This window comes from Strix uralensis, chromosome 11 (genome assembly GCF_047716275.1).
Source record: "Strix uralensis isolate ZFMK-TIS-50842 chromosome 11, bStrUra1, whole genome shotgun sequence".
NCBI lineage: Eukaryota > Metazoa > Chordata > Aves > Strigiformes > Strigidae > Strix > Strix uralensis.
This window is the reverse complement of record NC_133982.1, coordinates 16084820-16098587: the sequence shown is the minus strand read 5'-3', so window position 1 is coordinate 16098587 and position 13768 is coordinate 16084820. Positions and strand designations below refer to the sequence as shown.

At 37.9% G+C, this 13768-nt stretch overlaps 1 protein-coding gene across 1 annotated transcript in view; it reads left to right on the top strand.

Annotated features, from left to right (window-relative positions):
• The window catches only part of MCTP2 (multiple C2 and transmembrane domain containing 2), a 121192-nt gene that overhangs the window by 85417 nt on the left and 22007 nt on the right, over positions 1-13768 (top strand). The window contains exon 19 of the mRNA XM_074880573.1: positions 12329-12451. Within this exon, the coding sequence (XP_074736674.1) occupies positions 12329-12451 (123 nt within the window). The remainder of the gene's footprint in view (positions 1-12328; positions 12452-13768) is intronic.

The following is a 13768-nucleotide window of genomic DNA, read 5'->3' as shown; positions in this document are numbered from 1 at the left end:
TTGTAATGCAGGTACTTCACAGAAGGCATTTTTTGCAGGTCTAGAAAAGTAAAACAAAATCCTTCAGCTAATGCAAAGTATTTATAGATTAATATAAAATATTGTTAGCTAGCACTGTACCTCAAATACATTGCATGGGGGGGAAAAAAACCAACCACTGCTCAGTGGGAATGCAGCACCCGTTATTTAGCAGTGGGTGGGAATCCAGTTAGGCTGATGTTAAAACCCCATTATGTATTTTTCCATATGAGAACTGTTCAGATGTGGCCTCTGTCAAAACATCATGGCAAGGAAGTCTAATTCCATTTAAAAAAATGCACTAAGCAAATTTTCTTTAAAATGTTTAGAATATTAAATGGGAAATGCATAATTGATACAGTGATATTAGCATTTTTATTTTTTTTTTTTTACCAAACATGCCCATCAGGAATTAGATGATGACTTGTTCTAGCAGTTAAGAAAACTTCCCCAGATACTTCCATGTACACATTTGGGAAAATTATTTGCAATGATATATTTCAATTTCCTTAATAAACTAGACCTGTCTTCCTAATTCCCTTTCCCTCAAGTCCCTCCACAGGGGTTAAGAAATGAAGTATTTTGGAATTATTATCAGATAACTGTTTCTATGAATAAAAAAACTAATCTTTGCTTTTAAATTATTATTTTTTTTAATATTCCAAAGCTGGGAAATAAACAGTGGCAGTAGAAAGGAAATATGAGATTAATAAAAATTTAGACATTTTGCAGAGCTACTCTGGATTGTTTTAATTTTTTTTTTTTTTTTTTTCCCTGGGAAGTAGTACTTCTGTGACAGCATGCATTGCAATGGCTTTCCTGCTTTCTGTTTTAAAAGTTGTATGAATACTAGCAGAGATAGTGGTCCTTTATTGCCAATGAATACTGTCTTACACACTGATACCTATAGTAATGCATACAGAGTGACTATGAGATCAAATGCTCTGGTTAAAAAGCCTTAGGGAAGCATTATGTGTCTGAGGTCTGATCTATTGTCTGGGAGGTCGGAGAGTGTTAATGCACTCTGCAAAGATTAGACTCCCTCTCTAATTGCTCCAACACTTCCTTAAAGGATTTAAACAGTCAGGAAAGGTGATGCTCCTTGTCAATTTTTGTCTTCTGACAGCCGTTGAAGTTTATCTGTCTTTCCGCGGAGACCACTAGATCACGTAAACCAGGCAATGTCAAAAGCATGAACCCTGAATTAGGACCGAGAGCAACGAATGCCATTATTTACAACTTCGTTATTTCAGCTTTTAAATACTTTAAGGGTCGGGGAGCAGACCGCTCTTACATGCCATGCCATTTACATTTGGTGATGGGAACTCCCAAAGTCCCACGAGAAGTTTAACTCACCCAGCTTGATGAAAAGTCACACTTTTAATTCTGAAGTGGATCAGGTTATTGTCTGCATCCCTTATAGCATGGCTGGTGCTTCCCCACCACATCTCTGCGGTACCAAGTCAGTGCATGTAACAGCCACTGCTCTTGTGTGTAGTACTGATTTATTTTTCTAAATGCAGTGCTAAGTCTGAGCTACTGTGAGCCACTCTTTGCTATTTACCCCCAAATTTTCCTTCCCCTCACTAAGTACGGTAAGGATTTGATTTCCTTTGGGTCATAGAGCCTGAATCACAGAAAAAAAGTCTCAGAAATCTGGTGAAGCTCAAGCAGGAAAAGTTTTTCTGCTGCTTAACCAGCATGTCCACACTGACAAGTACCTGACCCCTGTCACTGGTGTTATGAAGCAAAATAGGAATTTGACCAATGGATCAGAACCACTTAAAAGAACCAGATTGTTATTGTGCAGTCTAGCTATTTGAAAATCAGTTTGAAGCACCAAACAGTTTTGTTGCTGGTTTAGAGGACTCAGCTATTATAATGGCTTATGTTTACAAAGGATGCTGCTTTTGCTTGGAAAAAGAGCAAAGGATGAAAAAGGGTGAATGTTACTGAGAAAGGAGAAGCACAGCTCAACTCCCAGAGAATTTGGAAGATTTAATATTTCTGCAACAAGGCCATGGTATCCTAACATTGACAGTAGGGTAATGTTATTGTAAGGAGAGTGGAATTTGACCCATCTTTTTAAAAATGTCCATTCCTGTTTCACAGACAGATGCGAGTGTGTCCTGTTTCCCTGCAGCTCACACAACACAACAGGTCCTGCCTAACAGAGAGCCATCCTGTAGTTATTTTTTCTGGTGGATCAGAAGCTTTTTAATTTGAGATAGTGTCTGTGTTTTTGCTAGTCTTGCAGCATCTAAATGTGTTGGTGTATATAATCCATTTCACACATATAAATGTATAAATATGACCTATATAAATATACATATATTTAATGCCTCTTTTCTAGACTCTGAGCAGATGACGAATACAGCTGTTCAAAGGAGAAAAGGATTTTTTCTTTTTTTTTTTTTTTAAAGAAAAGCCCTCTTGGCTCTGAATCGGAAATTGAGGAGCAGAATTCATCAAGTGTATTCTGATCGTTCTCACATGGGTAGTTCCTCTTTCCCTTCCTGCATAGCATGTTCCTTTGCACTGTTGCTATATTACATGAAATGTTTCATCTGTATATAAAAATTAAAAATTCAAACAAAAATCTGGCCCACATGAAGAACAGGCCCTTTGGGCATATGGTTCATTATGCATATTCGTTTAATTACTAAAACACTTGGGATGTCTCTACTGCCCTTGCTTTCAACTTGTAAAGTTGGATCTGTTCTGCAGCGCAGAATATGTTGAACAGGCATGTGTCATAAAGGACTTCAGTTTTCTCCTACTTAAAACTCTATATAATGTTCTTGGCTGGATTGTTAGAATTTACTGAATATTAGTTCAATCCACTGCATCAAAACAGCAATTCGGGATCTCTTTTCCCTTAACACCTTCTCTAACCCCAAAAAGGCAAGTTTTACAGTGGTTAGTTCAGAGTTGTGTTTAGTATCGAAGTAATGTGAGACTAAGGATTTGGATTTCAGGCACATTTCCACAAAGCACCTAAAGTTGCATGTTGAAGCTGTATAACTTTTATTAGCTAAGAAGGGATTGCTGTGATAGTGTGACTTTAATTGATTTTCAGGGCAAACAGGTGGTGATGGTTTAGGCATCTCCTAGTCTCCTGCCATTCCTAATTTGGAGCTGCACATATAATAGCTTTATTAAAATAAACAATCTTCTGGCTTTAGTTTTACCTGAACAGCTGCCTGAAATTGCAAGAGTCTTGCAACTTTTTTTAGTTTGTTCGTTATTTTGGAAAGCAAGATGCTATAGGTCTGCTAGTGGAAAATCTCTATTACATAGGTATGCTGTCAATACTTAGGATTTTTTTGTGTCGCTGCTGTTGCTAGCTTACAACAGTAATTACAGTGAGTCTCCCAGTCATCTTCATGCATTTGTTCTGTAATGCAGCAATTTTGTCACACTGCAGATTATGAACCTGCTGAAATTATTTCAGTGTGTAATTGCTCTCACTGTTCTTGGTGTCCCGTGTGTGTCAGGTGTGGGGAGGGCTGGGCTTCAATTACAATTTTTGCTCTCCTCTTGACTGTGGGAAATGGATCTTGGGTAGATGCAGACACCTGGGCTCCAGCATGGGGCTGTAGTGGAGACATACAGCAGAAGGAAAGAGAACAATCTAAAATTCTTTGTCTGAAAAGGCTGTGATCTTACTACTTTATATATGCTTTATAGGTGGTTTTAGATTTCTGGGTTTATGATCTGGGTTTACTGTTTTTTTTTTTATTTTTAATTGTTTTCATTTAATTTTTTTGTTCCTTCTGCTCTGTTTCAGTCTGGAAACATTTCTTTAGGACTGGAGGTTTTGGAAAAGAGGGTACCAGACAGTTTTGCAGCATTAATGCATACAAGCATCTATTTCTCATTTATGTGGGTTTACTGCAACCTGTTGGTTTTTTTTTTCATGCCATAGCTGGAGACTGCCAGGGAAATAACCTTATGTGCACTCCTCCTGCCACTGAACATTGAATTAAGTCTAATTAAACATACTTGCATTATTAGAGAGCCCATTTTCCTTTACTCATTCAGCTCTAATATACACTATGATCGTGAAGGGGGAAGTCATTAAAGTAGTTTAAACATATTGTTTGTGCCTTCAGTTTGCTACCAATTGTAACCCTGTGTTGAGAGCCCAAAGTTAAAGAACACTTCCACCAAATACTCTTTCCACTTGCTGTACAATTACATCATCATCTGACCCTCACTGCTAATGTTTCTCACAATGTTAACAAATATGTTTCCAAAGTAAGTGGACATTTATCAGCTCAGCTAATGATAAATTTTTTCATGACCCTTTTAAGGTGTTCACCTTACCCAGAATAAATAAAATTAGCCTACATTTTTGCCTCCTTTAAATAGCGCAGATATTTTTTTCTGACACTTTTTAGAAGAATTATTTACTATAAGATCAGGCTTTTAACTTGCATAATGCCTGTCTTCCCTGCAAATAGATCATGACTTTCTGTATGAGAGTAATTCCGAAACTATGACCTTGCTGATAAACAAACCAAAACATTAGAGATAAAAATGACTATTTAATTTAGCTATGATATAAAACAACACATTTTTTTTTGGCATGCCACCTCCCCTTTGTTTTAGGATCTTCCTCCGTTGCCTTTGTCTTTGATAGTTAAGCCTTTAGAAATAACATGCAGATTTATTCCCCTGACCCACTCCCAGTGGATTACCCCAAAAAGATAGAAAACTGTTGTAATATTTTTTCCCTGTTTTTTCAATTTTAAGCTTTATTGCTGGAGGGTCTTAACTGTATTTTACTTGGCACGGGAAATGTAAAATATGTTAGATAAAAACATGAGGGAAAAATTAGACCAGTCAGCTTGCTAGCAAACAGCTATTTCTTCAGTGTCTGCAGCCTAAAAGGATTTGAAATCTTTTACTCTAAAACTGTTGTACATGTATAAATATAGAACCCCAAACTTGTGGTGTTGTAGTCAGGTTTGTTTTGATTAACCTCTTTTGGGGTTAGGAGTAAAGAGAAAGTACCAGCCATAAGAAATCTGTACAGGGGCACCCTGTTAGAGGTGTGGTGGGCTCTTAGGCTTTGGGGTCTAAGTGTATGTGTCTTAAAGTACAAAGACAACACTGCCAGACACACACCCTTTTGTGCTGAAAATTATCATCCACACTAACCAATTTGACAGAGAATCTTCAAATAGCTGGAATGCCATATATAAATCTTAACTTACATATAAACTTAACAGGTGATAAGTTCAGTGAAATGAAGCAAGCAGCTCTTCCCTGACTCCTCATTAAGGAAAGATCTCTAAGGATCTTGTTTTTAATTTCCTAGGCAGGCTAATCTCATTAATGTAACCAAAATAATCAAAATAAGGGAAAATCCTCACTTTTTAATTAGCTTTATTTTGTTATTGTTTATCTCTTTCCAAGTCCAGGAATTGTTATGAATAAAGAATAAATCCATTGAACATGTTAATGACACAAGTAATTCAGGATCAGAGTGCAGACATTTTATGTTTGCAGTCTTAAGCGTAGCATCCCAGCCTTCCCTGATGAAGTTACCAACAGCAGTGCCCCAAGAGGATGGTGGAGAACAGATTGTAATATTGTCAACTCTTCTGATTTCACTGTGACTTTTGCAGAATAACATGCTTTTTCTTAAAGCACCATTTCTTGGAGTCCTATGATTGCACATGAATCACAGCTTTCATTTAAAACACAAATGAGTTTCTACTTCCTAGCAGCAGCAAAGAAAATGAGATCCCCCTGAAGAGTCTAAACCAGACAGTGATAAAAAAGGCCCTAACACATATTGACTTAAACAATATGAGATTTTTCGTATGTTCTTTGGGGATTTTTTTGTTGGTTGTTTTATTTTGTTGGGAGTGGGGACATTGGGTTTTTTATTTTCTTTTTGAATGTTCAAACTGGTGTTAAAATTGTGATCCTGATGACCACATTTCCTATCCTTTGAAGGCTTTATTCTATCACTCCTTTTCTTTGTTGCATCCTCACACATAGTGTAAATTGTCAGCCACAAATTGGGTGTCTGGTGTTTTTTTCAGCCCCTTAACCTCATCCTGGGCCATTTTCTCAGCAAGCTGCAGTTGGGACAAGCAGGGATGGGACACATGGGTATGGCAGCAGGACATGGCTTTGCAGCTGTGTCATTTAGCCTACACAGACAACCGAGGTGGACAGACACGGCCATGTTGTTTGTTACACAAAGCATCTTCTGAATAAAAATCAGGTAGATCTACATGGTAGAAAATTGTACAAACATGTCCTTTAGTCCTACTTCTCAGTTCTGTGCAGTCATGCATGTAACACATACAGAGTTATTTTGGGGCACAATTTGATGTTTTAGTTTGGTTTTGGGGAGTTTAGGTGGATTTTTTTAATGTGTGTCTGTCTTTGTTTTTCGATTCCAATTGTGTTTGCGCTTGCAATAGAGAGCTAAGCTTTTTGCCTGTGGTACACCCTTAAAAAATTAGTAAGTTGTACGCTGATGTGTGGAGCAATGCAGAGATAATTTGTAATGTGGCATAAATATTTAAAGACCTCTATTCCTTCAGGTCATTTTTGATTTTGGTCATCGCCATTCAATACAATGCACGTTTCATACCATCGTTGAGATGCTTTGTGTTCTTTTGCTGGGGACACAAAAAAGCAAATTGAATCTAAAGTAAATAGGTTTCTTCTGACAGTGCTGGTTTATTTAAGTATAATTTCTCTTCCTGCTGCATTTTTTGTTATTGCATCGCAATGAGGGAGCGACTCTGCTCGTAACTGACCCCTCCTTGAGCTCCCGCTTGTTGGCTATGAAGTGTCATAGGAGCGCTCTCAGCTGGCTGTGGCACAGTGAGAGAGCATCATACGAATGCAGGAAGGAGACTATTAGCAAGAGTGATTCTGGAATGCATCTTTGGGAGAGGATCTGTTCTGAAAGAAGAAATTATCTTTGGGAGAAGGACTTTAGAGGGAAATGCATGCTGTGTGACTGCCTCAACTGTTACTTGCCGTGCCCTGTGGTGGGGCTGTGTTAGACTACTTTCCCTAATTGTTATAGGCTTCTTTATTTAATATTCTCATTAGTCCAATGGATAAGCCAGCCCAAGAGCGCAAGCCTCGTTACTGCACTCATATCAGCCTGAGCCCACACTGTGTACCCTGATTTTTGTTAGCGTGGGCTCAGGACTACTGTGTTCATGCATCCGTATTGCCTGTATCTGGAAAAGATACCTCTATATATCCAGATATCCATACACATACGCAGTTGTAATGCTCTATGTGAGTGTGTTCATTCTCTCCTGTACTCTTTTACTCTCCCTTTCTAAGGGCAGGAATAAGTATCTGTCAGAAATAATTTGTTGTTGACAGGCTTATTGCCTCCAAGGGATTTGAGTGCCCTTTTGGGGAGCCAGTATCTTGTGTTATTGGCTAATATCCTGTATTTTGTTTGGGGCAGAGGGACTGAAAGCTTAAAAAAAAATGCTAGAGTATTTGTCCTTGAATATTTAGCTGCAGAAATTTTTTTATAGAGTCCATTTGTGCATACATGGCAGCTTGAGACTACATAACCCATAGATAAGTTAAAAATATGTAATTACTCTCCCCTGTAAATAAAGGGGGGCACACCTTTGTGTCTCAAATCAAAATCAGTGTTTTGTTTTAGTTCAAAACATAACTTGGGCATTCACAACAGTATCAGCTCAAGTTTTTCTCCTGGCTTCAATAATTGCACAGATCGTGTTTATAAATTGCAAGGAAACTTTTGATGAAGCTGTTAGTAGTTTAGAGTTCAGTTAAATTGTGTGTGGTTTTGAAACTTGGAGTTTCAAATAATATTTTTCACAGCTCTGCTGATGAGGCATTTCATTAGCATTGGAGCCTACACTGGCTGAGAAAATAACCTTTTACCATAGGTTCCTTGCATGCATTTAATCTCCTTTCACTTTTATTTTTTCCATCTGATGGAATGTATTCCTCTCCTTCTCCATCGCTGTTGTTTTCCAAGAATTATTCTGTCACACAACACAGCATCTTTTACTTCTTCACAAACACTTACCAAGTCAAAAAGAGCCTGTTTTTAGAGTTTAAAAAAAACCATAATTACTATGTAGAAGAATTACACAGAAAAACCTATCTACTGCTAGGTTTCTAAACATCTTAAAACCGTTCTATCCCATGGCTGTGGGTTTGCTGGTGACAAATGTTTTATGGGCATACTTTAGTAGACACTCGTCTAAAATCTGTTCTTAATAGTCAGATCCTAAATTGGAACCAGAGGGGCGGAAAAACCAGATTTGAAACGTGTTTCTAGGGGTTTGTTTTTACTTTCAGTTGAGACTGCCTTCTCTCATCTTTTGTACTGCTGTCAAAAGGGCCACTCTCATGGTTGTTCAAACTCCATGCTTCTTGACAGGAACAGTTGGACCCCTCTTCAATGATTTTCAGATGAAACGGCTTCCAAACCTCCAGAGCTTTAACTTGTAGTTATTAGGTCCTTTGAAATAGCAACACATTAATCAGCTGAAATCAAGTGGTGCTTTCTCCAAGGCTGTGATATTGCTGTTCTCTTCTAGGTAGAACTCTAGTCTAAATACTAGTTTCAAGAGCGCTTTTTTTTTTTTCCCCTCCAGATAGGTCTATCCCATTTCTGTTTCTATTTTGATCATTGTTTTATAATGCTGTGAATTAAATTGCTCAGTTCTGTAATAGGCTTTTATACTCTCAAATTGCATTAAAAGAAGTAATGCAGAAAGCTAGTTTCCACTTGTTTGACTTTTATTTTAAAATTGGCTACTGTCCTTTTAACTTTCCTCATGCACAGTATAAAGCCCAGCAGAAAAGGTATCAATGATGTAATGGATTATGTCTGACAGAACTTGTTCTAACGATGATGTGAAACACTGAAAAAAATACGGTTTGTTAAAACTGGATCATTTGTAATAGGGGCTTGGTTTCTGTCCCTGACTTCTGTGGTATTGGGCAAGTGATCTGAACCTGTTAATGACTTCCCTTACCGGTCTATGTATTAGGCAAAAGACAGACTAGGTATTACAAGAAATCAAGAAGATATTGTTCCTTGTAATAGCCATTATATACATCAGCAGCTGAACCATTGTTGAGTTTTGGCAAAAAGTATTGCTAAGAAAAAAATTTAGGGAGGATAATGCAAGAGCTTCTCCCAGGCATAAGATATCACTGGGGAGAAAATAAAAACATGCATGATTGAGAACCTTGTAATTTGAGGAGTGGCTGTCTATATCACAGGGCTGCTGATGCTGTAGTCAGTGTCAGGTTGCTGCATGAGAGTTGATAAAATAGGACATGGGCCTGTTTGGAACTGCTTTTAAAACTGATGCAGCAGAACTACTCAAAAGGCTGTTAGAATGCAGAAATATTTCTGTTCGCTTTATAAACACCCTCTGAACTTTTATTATGTACTGTATGTTCACAGCAATCATTTCCCATACCTCCGAGGCTAAATAATTTCTGAATAGCTAAATCAATTTGTCTTGTGTCTGTGTTGTGTCACAGTAATGAAAGTTCCTTTTACGGCAGCAGTAGCAGTAACACAACTCTTCTAAAGGAGATGTGGGAGCTCTATCAAAGCATCGTTGTCTGAGTTATAACTCAGCAACTGATTAACCAGTCAGCATTAGAAAGGAAGCGACAGTATGCCTCAGCTATCAATTGAGACTATAGTGAGATTTTGTAATTAAGTTTTAAGTTTTATTTAAGGTCTGAAACTTAATAATACACAAAATGTACTGTTGGATCTGAAATCACCAAGGTCTTGATTTTGTATCTTGCTTAAATGACCTGTGATTGCAAGGTTGTATTATACTTGCAACTGAACAGAGTGATGTTCATATAGGATGGTGACAGATGCACTAAAATTGGTTCAAGTCCTGTAATTGAATGAATGAAGAGAGGTTCTTCAAAAGCTTCATTGACTCCTGTAGGACTTTGCCTAGCTGACTGCCAGTGGAGTCTTTTTGCTGCATCAGGAGAAGACTGAGTTTGTTAATACCTCAGGGAGATGATGTAGATGCAACCTGCTGAAGCAAATGTTTTGAATTAATACCTGTCAATATGAATTTCCTTGAAGGTGTTTACATAAGGATCAGATATGTATTTATACGTGTGTGTGTCTGTTTTTATCTGTCTATACATACCTGAGATAGGTATCTGTATAGATATGTACAGTAACAAGTCCTCGTTCTTTAGAGTGACATTTGGGATAGGACAGGAGCTGGTATCACCTTCACTTTGTCTTACAAAGCAAGTAGAGATTCATTCAAGGGAGCTGGAATAGCTTCAGAGGAACTTGTTCAGGTTAGAACTTTTCATTTATGGAAGACTTTTTTAGCTTGGAATATCATTTTTTGCAGTCTTTATTAACTAAAGCCATGCAAGACTCCTGTAAGACAGATCAAGTACTGTGCCTTCTTGGCCAGGATTCATGTATTTCTGTTGCCTTGCTCACATATGAAATGTGGCTGTTGGAATCATTATCACTTCTAATTTTTTAGTATGCTGAAAACCAGGATCAAAGAGAAAAAAATCAAAACCGAATCCTCTTCTACGTTCTTATGCTGCAAATCAATAGTATAGGGATATATTGTCTGGATGTCAGCCCATTTTATAAATTAATATATCTCAAAGATTGTTTTACTGGCCTACAAATGCCAAGAACAGGATGACAGTCTAATTCCTTGCATAGTAACAGCTAACATAAAATCAGGTTCACTCTAGAAAATGTAACTGCTGTTTGGGCAGGGTTACGGATACAGTTGTTTCTTGGTTTATGTTTGGCCCCTGGTAGATATTAACTGGCCATTTGTCTGATGTAAGACAAATCTTTTTGTTTAAAAGTTACAACAACTGCTGTTTTGTAGGGGTATAAATTCTCACCCTGCTGAATGCAGTGGGAAGTGCTGCTTTGGTACAGTGTGGTTAGACTTTCAGGTCCATAACACAAAATACATTGCCATAAATATCCTATTCTGCAAGTGCCAGCGTTGCCTTTATATGTAGTGGCTGATGGGCCAAGGATGAAGGGAGGTAGAGATTGAGCTTTCTCATTACCCATATTGTTTTCCCTTCATTGCAGTTTGAGATACATTAACTGGATCCGACTAATTTTCACCTACCTGTAGTATTCTAAAAACAAGATTTTTGTTTCTGATCATTCCAGGTTCCCTCAGGGAAAGAAAAATCAGATAAATGTGTTTTTGCCTTGTCTTTAAAGGAGATTGTTTAAAATAGCTTCAAGTTACTACCAGCGTTAGGCAGTTCTTCTGGAAACACATTGTATGAGTAGAAAAGGAAATGGGATCACAACATGCATTTTATGGCAGTTCTGGATTTAGTTTATTAACTTTGCATTGCCAACCACTCCAAGTTTGCAATCCGTTTGGGTATCGTTGGTACTTGTAAGATAGGATTGCAGTTTGGCTTGGTATAATTTATTTTTTTTTTTAAATCTGAAGTGCTTTTTAAATCCCCATCATGTTAGTTACGTGTTTTGCTGATCCAATTTGCAGAACAGAACTTCAAAATCTGGCTTCTGGTTTTGCTATTAGTGGATTTTGTCAGATACCACTCCAAATGCACAAACTCATACTGCTTCTGGGCAGAGACACTCCAAGCAGCCAGTGGAATGGGAATATGCTGTGCTGAAAAATGGCAAGGGTGTGAGAATGGAGACTAGGCTCCCTTTCCAAAATAACACATCACATGCAGCCCTAGAGCCTTGCCTCCTGGAAGGTGATGGTCCTTTCTCTGTGTCGCTATGCCAAGAACATAGGTGGATTAATGGTGAAGAAGTATTTGCTGATCTTCCCCTGTGGAGTGACGAGGGAGGTCAATGGCTCCTGTTGCACAAGAGGAAGAAAGGCTCCTGTAGTCTGTGAAAGACCCCCTGGCAATTAGGGTTTGATGAAGTGGAGCAGGTTTACCTGTAAAAGTGGGTCAGTTATACACTAGCACTAAGGACAAAAGGCTTTCAGGCTTGAGGGGGTCCCAGGAAGGAGTGAATAAAACCTCTGGACTAACCTCATATTTGTGGCCTTGTACTTCACCAGAAACAGGGGAGGAGAAGCTAACAAATGGCAGCCTAATGGATTCAAACAGAATAGAAAGCACGCTTTGCAAGCAGTTTTTCTTTGCCAAAATAATAATATGAATGAGGTTAACAGAGATTCAAGGATGAATGTACATAGGGATGATGACTGGAAGGCCTTCTTACATATCTGTCTCTGTAAAGAGTTGCATGTATTCCCTTCTGCTGCTTTATTTCTCTCAGGTATTTGTGGTCACCGTCTGGAGTGTGGAACTGTACATGGTGCCCCTGGCTCTGCTGGTGCTCTTTGCATACAACTTCTCCCTCGTCACAACTGGGAAGGTCAGCAACACCCAAGATGCCCAGGCAAGTAAAGTGACAATAACATTTCTGGCAGCCCCAGCTTGAATTTGCCCTTGAGCAAAATGTCATGCATTTTAATGGCATTAAACTAGTTGTATAGCTAAACAGCATTTTCATTTCAAAGTTACTGAAAAGAAACCTCAACCCTCTCAATTTTCATGATTAAATTCAAGCATTAAACCATTCAGAGTAGTAGGAGAAGACGACAAGAGTGTGTAGGAGGAGGATTTCACTTTCTAAATAACTACAAATGTTTTTAACTAAGCTGAATTAAGAAAGACTTACAAAGCAACAAGTTCCTAAAACCCGTGCTCCTACTGCTCTTACACTTTGCATCACACTGATGCTTCATGATTCACAGATGAGGAAAATCAATAGAAAGTGAAAGAGAAGTTAGTTGTTTTTAAACCTTGACCTGTGATCTGAGACTTTAAGAAGCCCTTACTACTTCTTCCCATCCCCCGCTTTTAAATGACAAATGCTTTTTTTCCCCAGAAATTTAGCCTTCAGTTTTTTTAACTTGATGTGGGGGAAAAAAAAGATTTTGATACAAAAATAGTTACAACATGTGTGGCAAAGTGCTGCTGTTGGGATATGAAATGCTATTTGATGTTGACCACTGTCTTTACTTACATAACAATGGTAATTAGAGTTTGAAATGAGAGTAAATTCATAGATGTCCATAATATTCTGTTTTTAAATGTCTACTAAGTACAGTAATGAAATACAGGCCAAATTATAGCTTCCTTCTAACTTTTGATAAAGATGATTGACAATTGTACCCATGAAGAATACCTTTGCTCAAACAACTCAAGTGGATTTTATACAAACAAATAACATTCTAGAATTACAAAGGTCAATAGCTGGTTTATTATTTTTAGTGGGAAAAGCTGCTCCTAGTTTAGTTTTCATCCATTCCGAAGTGGAAAGATTGTTAGAAAATAGGGAAAGTTGCGTTATCCTGGACATAGGCTTGATTTGAAAACAAATGGTAAAAGAAATGCATTTCTCCAATTTCAGCCAAGTCCAGAAGACATAGAAAGATATTGTGTGTCTTCAGTGACTACTTTATTTCATCAAGAAAATGAGAACTTCCTATGTGGGAGAATCCCAGGCAAACAGGTGTTTTTGTTTTTAATACAAAAGACGATATAAAATAACTACTTACCCAGGAAAAAATACGTAGAGAATACCTTCCAGCGCCCATCACTCACTCTGGGGTGAGCTTCTTGCATGTTCAAGTGAGGAGGGTCTCACATACATCAGAAAAATTGAGCAGTACACCATTTAGGTGTATACTACAAAAAGGCTATATCTGAA